Source organism: Cervus elaphus, chromosome 20 (genome assembly GCF_910594005.1).
Source record: "Cervus elaphus chromosome 20, mCerEla1.1, whole genome shotgun sequence".
NCBI classification, from domain to species: domain Eukaryota; kingdom Metazoa; phylum Chordata; class Mammalia; order Artiodactyla; family Cervidae; genus Cervus; species Cervus elaphus.
The window spans coordinates 92,325,028-92,341,766 of record NC_057834.1 but is presented as its reverse complement, the minus strand read 5'-3'; the positions used below and the strand labels follow the sequence as shown (position 1 = coordinate 92,341,766).

General features: G+C 35.6%; 1 protein-coding gene across 1 annotated transcript in view; it reads right to left on the bottom strand.

The window, feature by feature from the left end:
- Window positions 1-3,044: 3,044 nt before the first annotated feature.
- The window catches only part of LRRIQ3 (leucine rich repeats and IQ motif containing 3), a 198,002-nt gene continuing 184,307 nt past the window's right edge, over window positions 3,045-16,739 (bottom strand). Inside the window, exons 9-10 of the mRNA XM_043876900.1 lie at window positions 8,933-9,662; window positions 3,045-3,673 (exon numbers count right to left, since the gene is read on the bottom strand). Coding sequence (XP_043732835.1) covers window positions 3,526-3,673; window positions 8,933-9,662 — 878 coding nt within the window. The 3' untranslated portion in view covers window positions 3,045-3,525. The remainder of the gene's footprint in view (window positions 3,674-8,932; window positions 9,663-16,739) is intronic.

Here is a 16,739-nt window from a genome sequence, read left to right as displayed (position 1 = left end):
GTACATAAGTATCACTACCATGAACTGAGTGCTTACTGCGATACAGTAGTACCCTAAATGCTTTGCATACTTCATCTCATTTATGAAGAAACCAAAATTTCTACTGAGCTTCAACAACTTTATTTATGCCAAGCAATTAATAAAATGACAAAGAATTTAAGCTTAAATATTTCTTATTTCAAAGTTGGTGATCTTAACCATTGCATTCTCTTACTATGCAATTTGTACTAGTGGATTGATTATCAGACAGAAAATACAAGTTTACTCTTGGTTCTAAGAAATAAAAAGGAGGAAAAGTTGCTAACTGACCTCTTAATTTTCTTTTAAGATGAAATGCTGCTCCTGTAATCCTTGGTGGTTACTGCTTCTGTTAAGAACTCTCTGGGAAGAAATGAAAAGAAAGTTTTTCTTCTTCTATCGGTATCTCACTACTCAAAGAAAAGGCTCATAGTACGTCACCTCTTGGCTCCAATCCCACTTTTTTCCATCACCCTGTTTTTTAGCATAAACTTCTGCTATTTCTTGCTGTTAACCTTGGTTTTGGTATAGCAATTTCCTATTTAAGCAAATTTTGGCCTGGTGTTTGTGTATTAGTTTTAGTGGTGATTTATTTTGAAATACTTCAGTATTATTATCATGTGTAAACAATTTTAATATGTAACAATGCTTTAGAGTGGACTTATTTGTATAAGGAACATTATAAGTAGTTATTTGTTTGAGAAATGTGTTATGTCTAGCATTTATTTTGAGTTAGAAGAATTTAGCACTCTTGCATATGTAAGGTCTAAAAAACTGCAAGTCTAATTCTCTATGGAAAACTATCACCCACAGGCCAAATCTGACCAGCTTCCTATTTTGTAAATAAGTTTTTATTGCAACACAACTATACTCATTTATTTTCCATCTTATCTATGGTTGCCTTTGTTTTACAACATGGAATTGAGCCGTTGCAACAGATACCATATGGTCCACAAAATGTTAAATATTTACTATCTTGGCTTTAGTGAAAAAGTTTGCCACGGAACAAAATGAGTGTTCTTGTTCACCCTACAAGCAATGATTTGGGAATCGGGCCTCTGGTTCCCAACCAGAACCGTCTTATGGTTCAGCCATCTTGAACATGTGTTTTCCAAGATAGCAAATGAAGAGGAAAAATTATGGAGTTTAGTGCATGGTATGTACCTGGAAGGGCTGTCAATCACTTTTCCCCAGATTCCTCTGATATAAATTCATTCTTTTGCTTCAATTAACTGAGTAAAGAGATTGGAAAATATAGGCTAATTGTGTCCTGAAGAAACAGAAAATGGGTTTGGTGAAAAGTGAGCCAGTCTCTGCCAAAGAGACCTTGCAGACAAAGTTCTGGGGCTTCAGATCTAATAAGATGTGGTGAGGTAAGAGAAAAAAAGTCAAAGATATGTTCTAAAATTTTAATATGGGAAACTTCAGATGGTTATGAACCTAGGGGAGGTTGAGCATATAGAATAAAAAGCAAGATTGGGGACGGAGGGAAACAAATAAACAATAATAATAAATTCCATTTCAATGTATGATTTTTAAAAGATTTTAGGCCTTCAAAGTAGAAGTATTTAGCATGCATTTGGAAATATAGGAGCTATATTAAATTTAAGATATAACCCAGAGATATAGAATTTTGATTCTTCAAAATATAAATAGTAAGCAGCGTAAAAGTCATGAGATTGACTTGGGACTACACATAAATAGGAAAACAGAGCTATAGACAGAAAAAACATTGTGTGTAATATAATATGCATCTGTGTTTTTACGAAGTAATAGAAACACAAAGATGAGTAAAATTGTCTTTGCCTTAAAAAAGCTCACAGTTGAGTGGGAATCAAGGAAGTTATTGATTACCTGTTGTGTGATAAATGTTATGAAAGGTCTGTAGTATGGAATGGGAGCATATAGGAAGGGTAACAAATATTCAATAATTATTGAATGAAAGAATTATATTCAAATATATGATACAAAATTCTACCATTCCTTGATAAAGTGTCTCACAACTCTCACTTGCATAGTTGACAAATCCTCCTATAACTACACAGAAAAGACTCCTGCCTCCACTACTATACACTTACCTTTATTAAGTGCTTACTCTGTGGAATGCACTATGTTGCTTTTTATGTTTTTCTCATTCAAGTCTTATAACAATGCTATGTGACATGGACTATTATTTTTAATTAAGTCCCCGGAAGATATATATTGTTCTAAATACAGAACAGAAAAATGGGGTAACAGAGAGATTATCTAATTTGTTATGGAACTCTACATCTGTCATACTTTTACCACTTCACAGTATTCCCCTTTGTTCTTTTTGAAGGATAATTAAAAATACCAGTATGACTTGCTCATTAGCTATCTGCAAATTAAAAAGAAAACAGAGAGCTGGTGCCATGGATTTAAATAGACAGTTACGATTTTATAGAATTTTAGGGTAATACTACTAGGATTTTTTAGCATTCCAGCAAAGAAGCACAATGAATAACTGCTGTTGTAAAATACTTAATTTCTGGAACTTTAGCATAGATTAAGAAAGTTAGAGAATTTTAAAAAAGACACACAAAACCCTGCATATAATAAAATGATGAGCAGTAAAGAGAAATTTTGAATGGCATTAGCTCTACTGCATAAAGTGAACAATGTCATAATAACTGCGCGACATTTATTTTTCTAGGTTGAAAATACTATTGAAAATCATCTAAAATTTTACAAAGACTTTTCATGTATTTTTATATTGTTCTTTACATTTTAAATTCTATGCCATATATTACATAGACTTAAAATGATTGCATACCATTTCTGGATACTTCACAATCGCAGTTACTTAATTATATGTGTTCTTTCTCTAACTCTCTCCTCTGCTCCCTATATAAGTGAAGGCTAACACAACAAAAGTAAATATACAAAATCTTACAGTCTTCTAGGAAGTTATTACAAATATATAACTTTCCTTTTCAATTTATATTTTCTGAATTCTTATAAGAACACAAGTCACCGATATAATGGTGAAACTTTTATTTTGAAAAAAGAAATTGTTTTAATAAAATAAACATGAAATATAATTAAATATATGAAAGCAGGCTATGAAACTGATCAAACACAACACAGTGTCTGAATAAAAGTCAACAGCTGGGACCAAAAAAACTATTCAAAAGTTGCCATAAAAGCTGTAAATAGATTACAAATTGCTGAACTCACGATATGAAACAATAAAAGTAAAGGTTTTGCAATAATTCCTGCAATAAATTAAGTCAGCTTTCATTGTTCCCTAGCTATCTGGATATATAAGGAATCCTCAGGTGTGCCAAGTCAACCTGATTTAAGTTAAATTATGATCAAGAAGAGATACATTTTAATTATTCTTTATATTTTAGAAGATATATATACAAATCAATCTTGTGACATAGAGTACTTCTTCTTTCACAGTATTATTTCAAAGTCCTTTAACTAAACAATGGCCATAATTAAAAATGACCACAGAATGTGATCTGGTTTCAGTTCACTTTGTCATTCCATCAGGAACTTAGTGACTAAATTCTTTTTCACAATTGCAGCTTTTGTTCTAGCATCTTGAAGTCTTTCACAAGCTTTCTGATAGGCAATCATTTCATTAACAAACTTTTCTTCACAGTGTCTTTTATGTATTTCTTGAGCCCTAAGAAGAACAAAGAAAGGTAACAGAATGAGATACTTTTAAATAGCTAAAACCATAACAATCAATCAAACTGTAACTATAATTAGATGTCTTCAAAATATATACATACAAATGGGAGAAAGATAAAGCTCCACTTACTGCATAAAATTTTATTATATCATTAAATAATATTCATCTCTGGCTAATATTTCTAAGTTTTCTATTAGCTGTAACTGAGAATTCTTAAAAACACTGGCTTAGATTCCCAAAGTGGCATCTAAACCAGGCTCTGCCATGATTTGCAGAACTTTTACCTAAGCCTCAAGAAATCCAAGTTCTATCTAGGACTCTATCTGTGGACACTACTCCACAAATTCACATGTTGAAATACTAACCCACAGTACCTTAGAATGTGACTGTATTTGGAGAAAGGTCTTTTAGAGGTGTCCTTCTAAGAATATGAGGGGACATCAATGATACACACACATAAAACAAAAGTTATGTGAGGACACAGTGAGAAGGTTGCCATCTTCAAACCAAGGAGAAAGGCCTCAGGGGAAGCCAAACCTAAAAACATCTTCATCTTGGACTTCTACTCTCCATGACTTGAGAAAACTAATTTCTGTTGCTTAAATAACCTAATATGCGGTATTTTGCTATGGTAGTCCTAGCAGATCAATAAAGGCTCTTACTATGTTAGAGAAATGTGAACCAGATTACTCAGGCAAACCTGAGAAATGCCATAGGCCTTAGGAGAACTATTTCATTAATCCTCATTCACTCAAGAGTTATACACTATAATGCTTGGTACTATCCCTAGATGCTTGAAACAAAGATAAATAAGGTATAATTATGAGACACTTATAGAAGGTAAATAGAAATAAAGGGATATGAATATATAAATGAAATACATATTATTACACATATATTTGTATTTAGGTATACTCAGAAATGTAGATTTGGGGAGTGGAAGAGAGGCCTAGGTCTAGAAAGTCTGCAACTTATTGACCACATGAGTTTGAATATTACTTAAGTTCTCTCTACCTCATTTTCTTCATCTTTTAAAAGGGAATAATTCAACTCATAGGATTTAGTGAAGGACTAAATGAGTTAATGCATTTAAAATCCTGGTGTACCCAACATTTAATAAGGTGTTAACCATAGCCATGGTTCTCATTCAGGTCTTGGGGTCCTCTTTCCAAGATTGCTAGTTGTCAGAATTCATTTTCTTCTAAATCTTCCTACATGACTCCTCTCATTTTCAAGTCAGCAATGTCGTGTCAAATCTTCCTTCTACTTTGAGCCTCTTGACTTTCTCTTCTGTTTCTGTGTTTAAAGACTCATGAGCTATATTGGGCCCACCTGAATAATCCACAATAATCTTCCTATTTTAAGGTCAAATCTCAATTACAGGTGCAGAGTCCCTTTACCACATAAGGTAGCACATCCCCAAGTGTAGTATTGATGGGGACAAAGCCAGGGTTCCCCAAGATGTGCCACTCTGGTATGAGAATTATTTTGAGCTAAAAACCATCTAGACCCAAAAGAATCTTTGAACTTTCCCCTTATTGCCTAAAAGAATTTAAAATTGAGGGTATGTTCCAGGAAGAAGCTGTCACCATAGATAGCTACAATAAAGTGTTAGATAGTGTAGACAGGGAGGAACCCAGCAAAGCCCATTTGATCAAAATTTACTCTGCAACTATTGTTTTTGGATGGCCCTGCAAACATTTTTTTTAATCAAACATTAACTCTTTTGGCTCTTCCTGTGAATAACCTTACTTCCTTGAAACCTCAGACCCCTACCTTCTTCTCCTCAGTCTAGTGTGTGTGTGTGTGTGTGTATGTATATATATATATGTATGTATATATATATATGTATGTATACACACACACACACACACATATATATGAAGATTTCCAAAGACATCAAGGCAAGTTATGGTTTATCTGCCTTGATGTCTTTGGAATTCCTCATACTTATGTGAATTCCCTTTGTACATGTAATTTGATTTTCTCCTGTCAATCTGTCTTATGCTATTTTAATTGCCAGCCAAAAGGAACTAATGGGGAGAGAGGAAATTTCATCTCCTCCCCCAACAGTGGACATCCTTGATGGCTCAGATGGTAAAGAATCTGCCTGCAATGCAGGAGACCTGGGTTGGGAAGATCCCTTGGAGAAGAGAATAGCTACCCACTCCAGTATCTTATCCTATTACATAGTCCTAGGGATCAGGGCATGGTATCTTCTTGGGGGCCATGATTCTGCCTAGCACAGAGGTCTTGCATTACCCATTTCAAGACTAACTAAGAGCAAAAATAGAGTAATTATTAGTTTTAAACAGGAAAATAGGAACCTAATCTTGAGACAGTAGAAAATGAAATGATAAATATAGGATATGTAGAATCTTATGGGCTTCCCAGGTGATGCCAGTGGTAAAGAACCTGTTTGCTAATGCAGGAGAGATGTGGGTTTGACCCCTGGGTTTGAAAGATCCCCTGGCGGAGGGCATGGCAACCCATTCCAGTATTCTTGCCTGGAGAATCCTGTGGACAGAGGAGCTAGGAGGGCTACAGTCCATAGCATCACAAAGAGTTGTGATACAACTGAAGTGACTTAGCACGCATGCAGACAGAATTTTATAGATAGTGCAAGAGAAAGTGAAACAAATTCAAGCTTGAAGGACTAAAATTCCTTTGGGATAAAGTGAGTGACTTGCTGTGGAGGAAAGGTCAGAGGTGGCATTTGCATAGGAAACTCTATAGCTGATGAAGTTTGAAATATTTTGTAGGTAATGACAGAAACAGCAATAACTTGAGAGAACTGCTAAAGTTGGATGCCACATAATTGAAATCAACATAAATATACAAGTCACTGATGCCTTCTAGCCATTTTTACCTGAATACAAAAAATGAAGAAACATAATTGGACTATTCCAGCCTAGGGGCTGAGGTGAATGCAATGAAAGGAAAGGATATCAGAGACACTGAATGAAATGGAAAAAAGAATTCAATGTAAGAATCCAGGAAGCTACATTAGAAACTCTATAAGAAGGGTTATTTGAGGGATGAGTGTCATAATATATTTGAAGAATACATGTGGGGAAAGGAAAGGAAAAAAAGAATTGAAAATATAAAAGATTTTAGTCATAAATAAATATACAGGAATTTAAAATTTAAGAGGTGGGGCAGTTCCAAGAGACAAGGGGGCGCTTCTATGATTGCGGAAATAAGCTAAAAGGCTGGTGGGATTCAAAAATGTTTAGGTTAGGCAATTGAGAGAGTTGTTCTTATGAATTCCAAAGTTAACTGGGATAAAAGGCAGAAGTTGGATAAAGGAAAGCTTCATGCATCAACATAGAAAGACTACAGGGAATGACAGGAAGTCAACTGATGACAAAAATTAAGGACAAGAATATGATGTAACTGGATAACTGCCTTAGGTGCCAGATCTTCCAAGCTAAATGATACTCTACTCTAAAATGGGTACAATACTGTTCTGCCCCGAGCAGTATCACCACTTTTTTTAGAGTAGGGACAAGAATATTTGAGGAAACTTATGACCAGGTTTTTACCTGATATAGAACTTCTTTCATTTTAAAGACTCTTAAATTCATTCTTAAACACTCCTGTGGGTATTTTATCAACTTCCTAAACTAGAGCTTTACAGTTCCCCTTTTTCCTCATTCCAGAACAGGATCATGAAGCTATATTCTCAGTAATGACTTTGCTAGCTATTGAGATTCATTAGAATGCTTTTAGTGGTGTTTGATACATTAATGAAGACTCAACTGGCAAAAAAAAGAAGAGAAAAACTTCTGAAGTCTTTACACAGATTTTACTTTTTTTGAGTCACAGCTCTTTTCTGCACATTGGTACTCAATCTTTATTTGAAAATATTTATAAGACGACTCTTAATGCCTTTTAGGAAACATTACTGACATAATCAGAACATTGCCTTACTCCTGTGTGCTTTCAAGGATATCTTTGCAGTAGCTTACAAGAAAAGATAATTCAGTTAATACACATCAGGAAGCTTACTTGACTCTGTATCTTCTACAAATTAATGAAGGCCAGATATTCAATTTGCTGTAATAAAACTAAGTTGATTAAATTTTCTTTAACACTGATATGGGCTAGACTTGTATTTTGATATAATAGACTAGCTTTCCTTCTCTTTTCATTTGCTTCTCTAAAATATATTTTCTATTAAATTATAAAAATTTATTTCCAAAATCTTTCTCCCCCTCCCCAACATGGTATACATTAAGGAAAAGATTTGTAAATTTTGGAGGAGAAACTATAAAATATTTTTCATACTTAAAAAGCTATTATATAAAGTACCTCAGTAAATAGTTTTAAATTTGCTTATAACTAGGAAAAGACAAATGCTTTCTTTTTATTTTATACTTTTTTCTAGTACAGACTACTTTTTAAAACAATAGCATTAAAAATGTAAATGAAATAAGCAGTTATGCAGGAGACTTGGGGTTTGATCTCTGGGTCAAGAAGTTTCCCTGGAGAAGAAAATGGCAACTCACTCCAATATTCTTGCCTGGAGAATCCCATGGAGAGAGGAGTCTGGCGGGCTCTAGTCCATGGAGTCGCAAGGAATCAGACATGACTGAGGGACTAACACTTTCATGATCTTTATGTATTTCCAGATAAGCCTTAAACATATGCATTTATGGTTTGACCACTTAAAATATTACCAGGATAAAACTGTGGGTGACAAGCCTCAATCTAATATCAGAAAAAACAAACAAACCAACCAACCTGTGTGAAGAACACACAAGGGTAAAAAAGGGTTAAAAAATTACTGGGGTCCTGTCTAGCATACCCTTTAGTATTATGTGTGTCTTTCCATCTCTCTGAGCTTTCCTACAACTCTAAGTTGAGGAAGAGGTGAATGATCAAACCTCTAGAAACTTGATGGAGAAGACAATGACTGAGATCTGTCGACCTTACCATTTTTTACTGTGCTTTTCTTTGTAACCTATCGTAATTGGTTCTCTGTCCCCAATACCTCTTTTTATATTTAGCTGAAGATGGTATTCATGGTGATGGCTTCATGGTGTGGGGGGGGTGGGGTGCCCAGTACTCAGTTTTTCTGGGTCTCTCCCGTGTATAGATGTTATTAAACTTTTGTTTGATTTTCTCTCATTACTCTGTCTTTTATCAATTTAATTCTTAAACCAGCCAGGAGAACCTAGAAGGCAGAGGCAAATTTCTTCCTCCCTGACAACTTAAAAGCTACTATTATATAAAAACTGTACCTACCTAATTTCCTTCATTTGTTTAAGTAAATCCCTTTGGTACTTTTCAGTTGCCAGTTTTTGCTGAACAATCAGACTTTTCTCTTTCAAGGCAGCCTGCTTACTCTTCAATCTGTCAATTGCAGTCATTCCTCTGGTCAAAAGAGTGCACTCATTATTTAGGTTCTGAATTAATAAACGGTCTTTAGCCTTTTGTTTTTTTTCTTCCAGGAACTGAGCTCTTCTCTCTTTAACTTTCTGAAGGTAACTGGATCTATCCTGATAAAGTTGTTGTAAACCATCCTGAATTATCTCATCATCTCTTGCAGTCAGTTTATGGGCAGCATATATTTTATTATTTAAATTTTCTCTAATAGTTATTCTAATTCGTTCTTGGGCCTTTTTTGCCATGCCTACAGCTGTTACTTTATTTTTACTGCTTTCCTGCTTCTTTTGTTCTGAGAAATATTTATCAACATCACAAAGTGCTTGGAGTTTCATACCAGCTCTGTGTGTTGCCAAGAACTCTCTTCTTATTCTCTTCTCCATCAGCATGTCTTTTATTTTAACTACTGGTTTTTGATGAGCAGGAGAAAATGGCTGGGCATACGTGGGAAAATAATCTTGTTCTTTTGCTCTCAATAGTGCAGCGTATCTCAATGAATCTAAAGTATGTATGGGTAGTTTCAACACTGATATCCTAAAACTGACATCCAATTCTTCATCCTCAGTTTCATCTTCAGACTCTTTCTGACCTACATCACACAGCAGACAAATATAATCCATTACACAAGTGTTAAGCACAGTTTATTTTCTGTCCCAACTGTTTTGAAAGCTACATTAATAAATTTGACAAGAACCTACTATTTACCTTATTAAGAAACATTTTCCCAACTGATATTCCTTTTCAGTTTGTGATTTAATCGCGATTTTGGAGAGAAAAATCACTATTGGAACATTTTAACAAAGGAATACACAGATTACTGTATTTCCCTTATTATTTCTCACAATTATTTAACTTGCACTGAGTCAGTAGCAGCATTTTATCTTATACTAAGTAAGTAATTATACACATCATTTTTACATATAGTTATTATTATCTTGGGATTCCCTGGTTAGCTCAGTAGTACAAGAATCTACCTGCAATGCAGGAGATGTGGGCTCAATCCCTGGGTCAGAAAGACCCCCTGGAGAAGGAGATGGCAACCCACTCTAGTATTCTTGCCTGGAGAATTCCATAGATAAAGGAATACGGCAGGGTGCCATCTGCGGGATTACAAAAAGACAGATGCGACTTAGCAACTAAACAACAATTATTATCTCACATTTGTAAAAGACTTGTAATTCATTTTACCTTATTTTTCTTAACTCTAGTGAGAACTAATAGCTGCTATCAAAATTGTTTTTCTCTTCATTGAACACGCAAAGAAACAAAATCTCTCAGCTTCCTCTATTCTTATGTGTGGCCGTGAGATTAAGTCTTCTCCAGGACAGTGTGCATAGAAGTTATATGGGTAATATCTGGACCAGAACTATTAAAACACAATGTGTTTCTTCTGTATTTTCTTTCTGCTTCTGACTCACTACACAGAGATGAGGATAAAGTGCTAGAAGACGGTAGATCGACAGACTCTGGCTCCCTGAATCTCTGATTTTTCAAAAAAGTACTCAGTGAACAGGATTATCCAACTTGGACTCTTATGGAAGCCAGAAATAAAAGGCAATTATGTTTGATCAACATACATTTCTGGGTTTATTTTTTTATCATAGCCAACCCATACAATATAGCAATCTAAATTAATCACATTATTGTTCATTTATTTTCTGACAAGCCAGTGGATGAAGTGAGGCTCAGGCGGCAAATACAGGTGAAAAAAAATGCTGATTAATCTTCAGAAAAAATGTTTCCCATGATTGATTGATTACCGCTCTCTATTAAAACTGCATTGCTGCTAACTCTCATCTATGAGGGTTCTATCTTTCCTAATCTTTTAATCTTCTAATAGAAGATTCTTTTAAAGTTTCATATGTCATAATGCCAAATTTTATGGTGGAGCATTTATGGAAGTTAAGGTGACCATGAAGAACGGCAGAGCCTGTGGGCTAGTCAGGCAGTAGGAAAGAATTGGACAGGTAGGATTATCACTAATGGCCTCAGGAATATTAACATTAGAAAAGGAAGCAGATTCTAGAGCTAGCAAGTGGAAAAGGTAATCCACCAGGATACAAAGCCAAAGTGTCCAGAAACAAGTATTAAGAGCTTGAGTCTATAGCAAGGCACTAGAGACTCAGAGGGATGAAAGCCAGAATTTCAAGTCTAGAGCAAACAGGGTATGGTCTGGAATGACTATAAAAAAGGCACTCTTATGCATAAATTTAATTTTATATGGATAGCTTGACATGAGAAAGTTGGCCAAGAATTAAAGGTCAAGCCCAGTAAACACAATGATCCTAAAGGTTCTGGTTACCAATTCTGATTTTTGTGTAGTGGAGTTTTCCTAAGCAATACTCTTGACAACAGCTGGGTGTCCTACAATTCAACTTAATTCTAGCACTATCTACCTAGAGATAGGATCAGATCCCACAGGTTGTGAGCTCAGTCCTACCAGGCTGTCTGCCCCCTTTCCTCTCTGGATACTGATTTCAAGTCTATCACAGGAGAGAAAAGGGCAGGGAACAATATTTAAAAGAATGACATAGCTCATGAGGAAACATAAAAACTGGTTAGAACCTACTAGGCCCAAGATGGCTGAAGATTCAACTTCCAGCAGACCTTGAGCCTCATTATACCTTCACTGTAATACATCAGTAAGCTAAAAGACACTCCCACAGGTACCATGACAGTTCTGAGGCTGATCATAAAAGGCCAAAAAGTGAGTGGTGGCCCATTTCTGGAAAGTTCCTCCCCTTCCCCCAAATAGTTGTAGTAATCCTCTCACTTCTAGCCTGTGAAATTGTGTGCATGTGTTAGTGGCGTCATGTCTGACTCTTTGTGACTCCATGAACCGTAGCCTGCCAGGATCCTCTGTCCTTGGAATTCTCCAGGCAAGCATACTGGAGTGGGATCTTCCTGACCCAGGGATCGAACACAAGTCTCCTGCATTGCAGGCAGATACTTTACTGTCTGAGCCACCAAGGATTTACTAGATGTAGGCAAGTTATTTACTTCTTTGGACTTCAGTATGACAACTGTGAACGGATATAGTAGGGTTCCCAGTTTATAGGATTCTAACTGCATTAAATAGCTTAAGATAAAGAGCCCAACAAGGTATATATTATTATTAGAACAACGCCTGACAAAGAGTAAGAACAATGTTAGGGTGTTTTTTTTCCATTATATTTGATATGGCAAACAAGGAGTTTATCTTGTCTCTTTAATTCCATCAATGGTATTATGTTCAAATAGCCATATAATTTAGTAATGAATAGGGAAAAGACAGCAAGGTACTTTTTCACACTCCTCAACATCCACTGGACACTTAACATAGAAAGTACAGGAAAGCCTTCTTTGTATATGTATTTTATTTCAAGACTGTATAATTCATCTTATTCATCATAGGAAAAATATTAATAGAAGTCAAGTGATAGAAGTGTTCTCATGTTTCCATAACCAAATATATAAACTTGTCTGTATATTCATGCATCTTCTACCCTGAAACTGTTCACACTTGCTTTGGCCAGATCCCCTTGTAGCTTTGCTTCTATGATTATCTTAGCGTTCTCTTTTATCATCCCTCTCTACCGGATCATTCACAGCCATGTTTAAACAACCATAACCACCTCTACCACCATCAATGCAAGAACCACATTTCCTTGACCCTCATTGCCCTCTAGTTATCATTCTATTTTTCCTATTCAATTTTAGAATGAAAACTATTGAGAAAGTTGTCTCCCTGTACTATGTTGTTTTATTCACCTGTTATTAACTCGTCAATTTAGCATTTTCATTTATATATGGACTTTAACTCTGCTGTTCTCACCCACCCATCAAGCTCTCCCTGACAAAAGCTTCTATGATGGTAAGTATAAAGGACAACTTTTTCTCTGTTCTAATCTTTCTTGAACTTTCAATGGCATTTAACAGAGTTGATCGTTTATCCTTGAAAATTTTTTTTTCATATTTTCTGATTTCTAGATTCTCTAAAACTCTCCTGGTATCATGAAGATATCTCATCCCCCCTATATTGTCTAAAGCTCTCCTTATTTTTCTTCTAGCTTTCTGATAACTTCTTCTTAGTTTTGTTTTTAGACTCTTTACTTTTCATCAAATTTCTGGAGTGGCTGAAGATTTGATACTATGTCCTCTTCCCATCTCCACTTTCTCTGCTGAAGTGAATCACTCATGGCCTTAAATATCAGCCTCTATGCTGATAACTCTCAATTTTACCATTTCAAGTTGGAAGTCATATACGTATTTTTCAAACTTGGCACATTCAAAACAATTTCAAAAGATCTCATTTGCTACCAGTAATCAATTGCCTCTAAAAATTAACCCTCCCTATCTCAACAAATAATACCTAATAGCTTATTCAATTTTATCAATCAGTCCTATAGATTTTATCTCCAAAATATAGTTCAAATTAACTGATTTTTTGTTCCATTTCCTTGCTATCACCATACTTCAGGTTTTTATTAACTCTTACTTTGACTATTTGCAATGACTTCTTAAGTAGTCTCTGCATTTTTCAACACACATCCCACACAGTGATCAAGCCAGAGTAATCTCTTAAAATTGTGGGTTTAAAGATCTATGACTTACGTATGCCTTCATGATAAAATTCAAGTTCCTTGCTATAGCCTACAAAACCTTGCATGATTTTATACTTGTTTTCTCACCCAATATAGTCTTCCAAGTATTTCTAACATGCATTTCTAACTGCTATAGGCAAGACATGAATGATTTGTGGAGTTATTTCCAGGCACAGTTTTTGAGTGCCAGAACTATAAAAGAGAAAACAAGATCAGGTCCTTTGACTATAGTTTTACAAATAGAAAGTTCAATTTGACTTTGTTAAATAAATATGTGGGTACCTAAGTAATAGTGGGGTTACTCTTAAGGAGAGACATTATTTTATATTTGTATTATTATAAAGCTCATGTTTTGGGTATGTGGGAAAATATAATGAACTTTCAAAATGTATAAGTAAGAGAATAGGAAGCAAGGCATTCCCAGGAAAAGAGAATTTCATAATCAAAGATGCAGATGTGAAAAAAAGAACAAAATGTGAAATTTGGTTTTATAAAATATAAGGTCAGCAGCTTTTATCAGCAGTTAGTTGCTAGAAATGTCCAGTAAGCAAGAAGGTACATGAACAGAATCTAAATGCTGAAAGATAGGGAGATAAACATTTGGGAATCAATAGCACAGAGTTTTTAGGTATAACTATGAACATAATCAAGGGAAGGCAAGAGAGCTAAAGACAGAATCTCGGGAAATCAATAATTATCAAGTACATACTAGGTAAACCAAACATTAAGGAAGAAAAATGTTTCCCAGACTCTTTGTATGTAAGTCTCTAAAGAAATCACTATATGTAAAGGAAACTGGTATATGTATGCACCCTGGTTTGCCATGGATAGTCCCAGTTTATGCCTACCATCCTGGTGAAGTTTAGCTTCAGAAGTGACCTAGTTTGGAAGAAATATATATGGTCACCATAGCTACATAGATACTGCCCAATGATAGACAAGAAGGAGGAAAGTAACACTGTGTGATCTTCATTGTTAAAGTTAAATAAAGATCTTAGTACAATGCCCAGGACTCAGTAGAAATATAATAAATGTTTCTGTTAAAACCTAGGTTAAGAAACCCCTGAGGCTCCAAGAAAGTTACAACCATGCCTATTTTTACCAATCTATACTAAGCACTTTAAAGAATGTCTAGTCCATTCTTTCAATAAATATGTGTCTACTACTTTCAACAAACATTTTTTCTAGAGACAGTTAGGCCAGCTCAAGGACACTCCCAGTTTGGTGTGAAGGCTATTGATGACAGATTTGCACTTACTTCTTACTTCTTCATTTTCCTTTCAGTATTCCCCATATCTCGCATTATCCCTTTAAAAAACCTACACTTCAAATATAAAAGATACAACTTCTGAAAGGACTTAGATACTTCTTATCTTTGTCTCCCACTATTTCCAATACTTTGAAAGACCCCACATGAATCAACACCTATAAAAAGATTTTATCTTGAGTAACATAAGTGCTGTCATCTATTGAGCCCTTACCATGTGGCACCTGCTGGGCTTACCTTCTTCTGCACATATTTTTACCATTTACATTGATTACCTCGTAAGATAGATATTACTGACCAGTAATCATAAGAATATAGTTAATATTTACTGAATGATTACTATATGTCAAACTGTTTTGATTCCTTTAAACAAATTTACCAAATATGAGGTAAGTTCAGTACAGTTGCTCAGTCGTGTCCCACTCTTTGCAACCCCATGGATTGCAGCAGGCCATGCCTCCCTGTCCATCACCAACTCCCGGAGTTTATGCAAACTCATGTCCATTGAGTCGGTGATGCCATCCAACTATCTCATCATCTGTCATCCCCTTCTCCTCTTGCCTTCCATCTTTCCCAGTATCAGAGTCTTTTCAAATGAGTCAACTCTTCACATCAGGTGGCCAAAATATTGGAGTTTCAGCTTCAACATCAGTCCTTCCAATGACTATTCAGGACTGATTTCCTTTATGAGGGATTGGTTGTATCTCCTTGCAGTCCAAGGGACTGTCAAGAGTCTTCTCCAATAACACAGCTCAAAAGCATCAATTCATCGGCACTCAGCTTTCTTTATAGTCCAACTCTCACATCCATACATGAATACTGGAAAAACCATAGCCTTGATTAGATGGACCTTGGTTGGCAAAGTAATGTCTCTGCTTTTTAATATGCTTTCTAGGTTGGTCATAACTTTTCTTCCAAGGTGTAAGTGTCTTTTTATTTCATGGCTGCAATCGCCATCTGCAGTGATTCTGGAGCCCCCCAAAATAAAGTCTGTCACTGTTTCCACTGTTTCTCCATCTATTTGCTATGAAGGGATGGGACCGGATGTCAGGATCTTTGTTTTCTGAATGTTGAGCTTTAAGCCAACCTTTTCACTCTCCTCTTTCACTTTCATCAAGAGGCTCTTTAGTTCTTCTTCACTTTCTGCCATAAGGGTGGTGTCATCTGCATAACTGAGGTTATTGATATTTCTCCCAGCAATCTTGATTCCAGCTTGTGCTTTATCCAGCCCAGCATTTCTCATGATGTACTCTGTATATAAGTTAAATAAGCAGGGTGAAAATATGCAGCCTTGATGTACTCCTTTTCCTATTTGGAACCAGTCTGTTGTTCCATGTCCAGCTCTAACTGTTGCTTCCTGACCTGCATGCAGATTTCTCAAGAGGCAGGTCAAGTAGTCTGGTATTCCCATCTCTTTCAGAGTTTTCCACAGTTTATTGTGATCCACACAGTCAAAGGCTTTGGCATAGTCATTGAAGCAGAAACGGATGTTTTCCTGGAAATCTCTTGCTTTTTTGATGATCTAGCAGATGTTGGCAATTTGATCTCTGGTTCCTCTGCCTTTTCTAAAACCAGCTTGAACATCTGGAAGTTCACAGTTCAAATATTGTTGAAGCCTCGGTTGGAGAATTTTGAGCATTACTTTAAAAGCGTGTGAGATCAGTGCAATTGTGCAGTAGTTTGAGCACTCTTTGGCATTACCTTTCTTTAGGATTGGAATGAAAACTGACCTTTTCAGGTCCTGTGGCCACTGCTGAGTTTTCCAAATGTGCTGACATATTGAGTGCAGCACTTTCACAGCAACATCTTTTAGGAT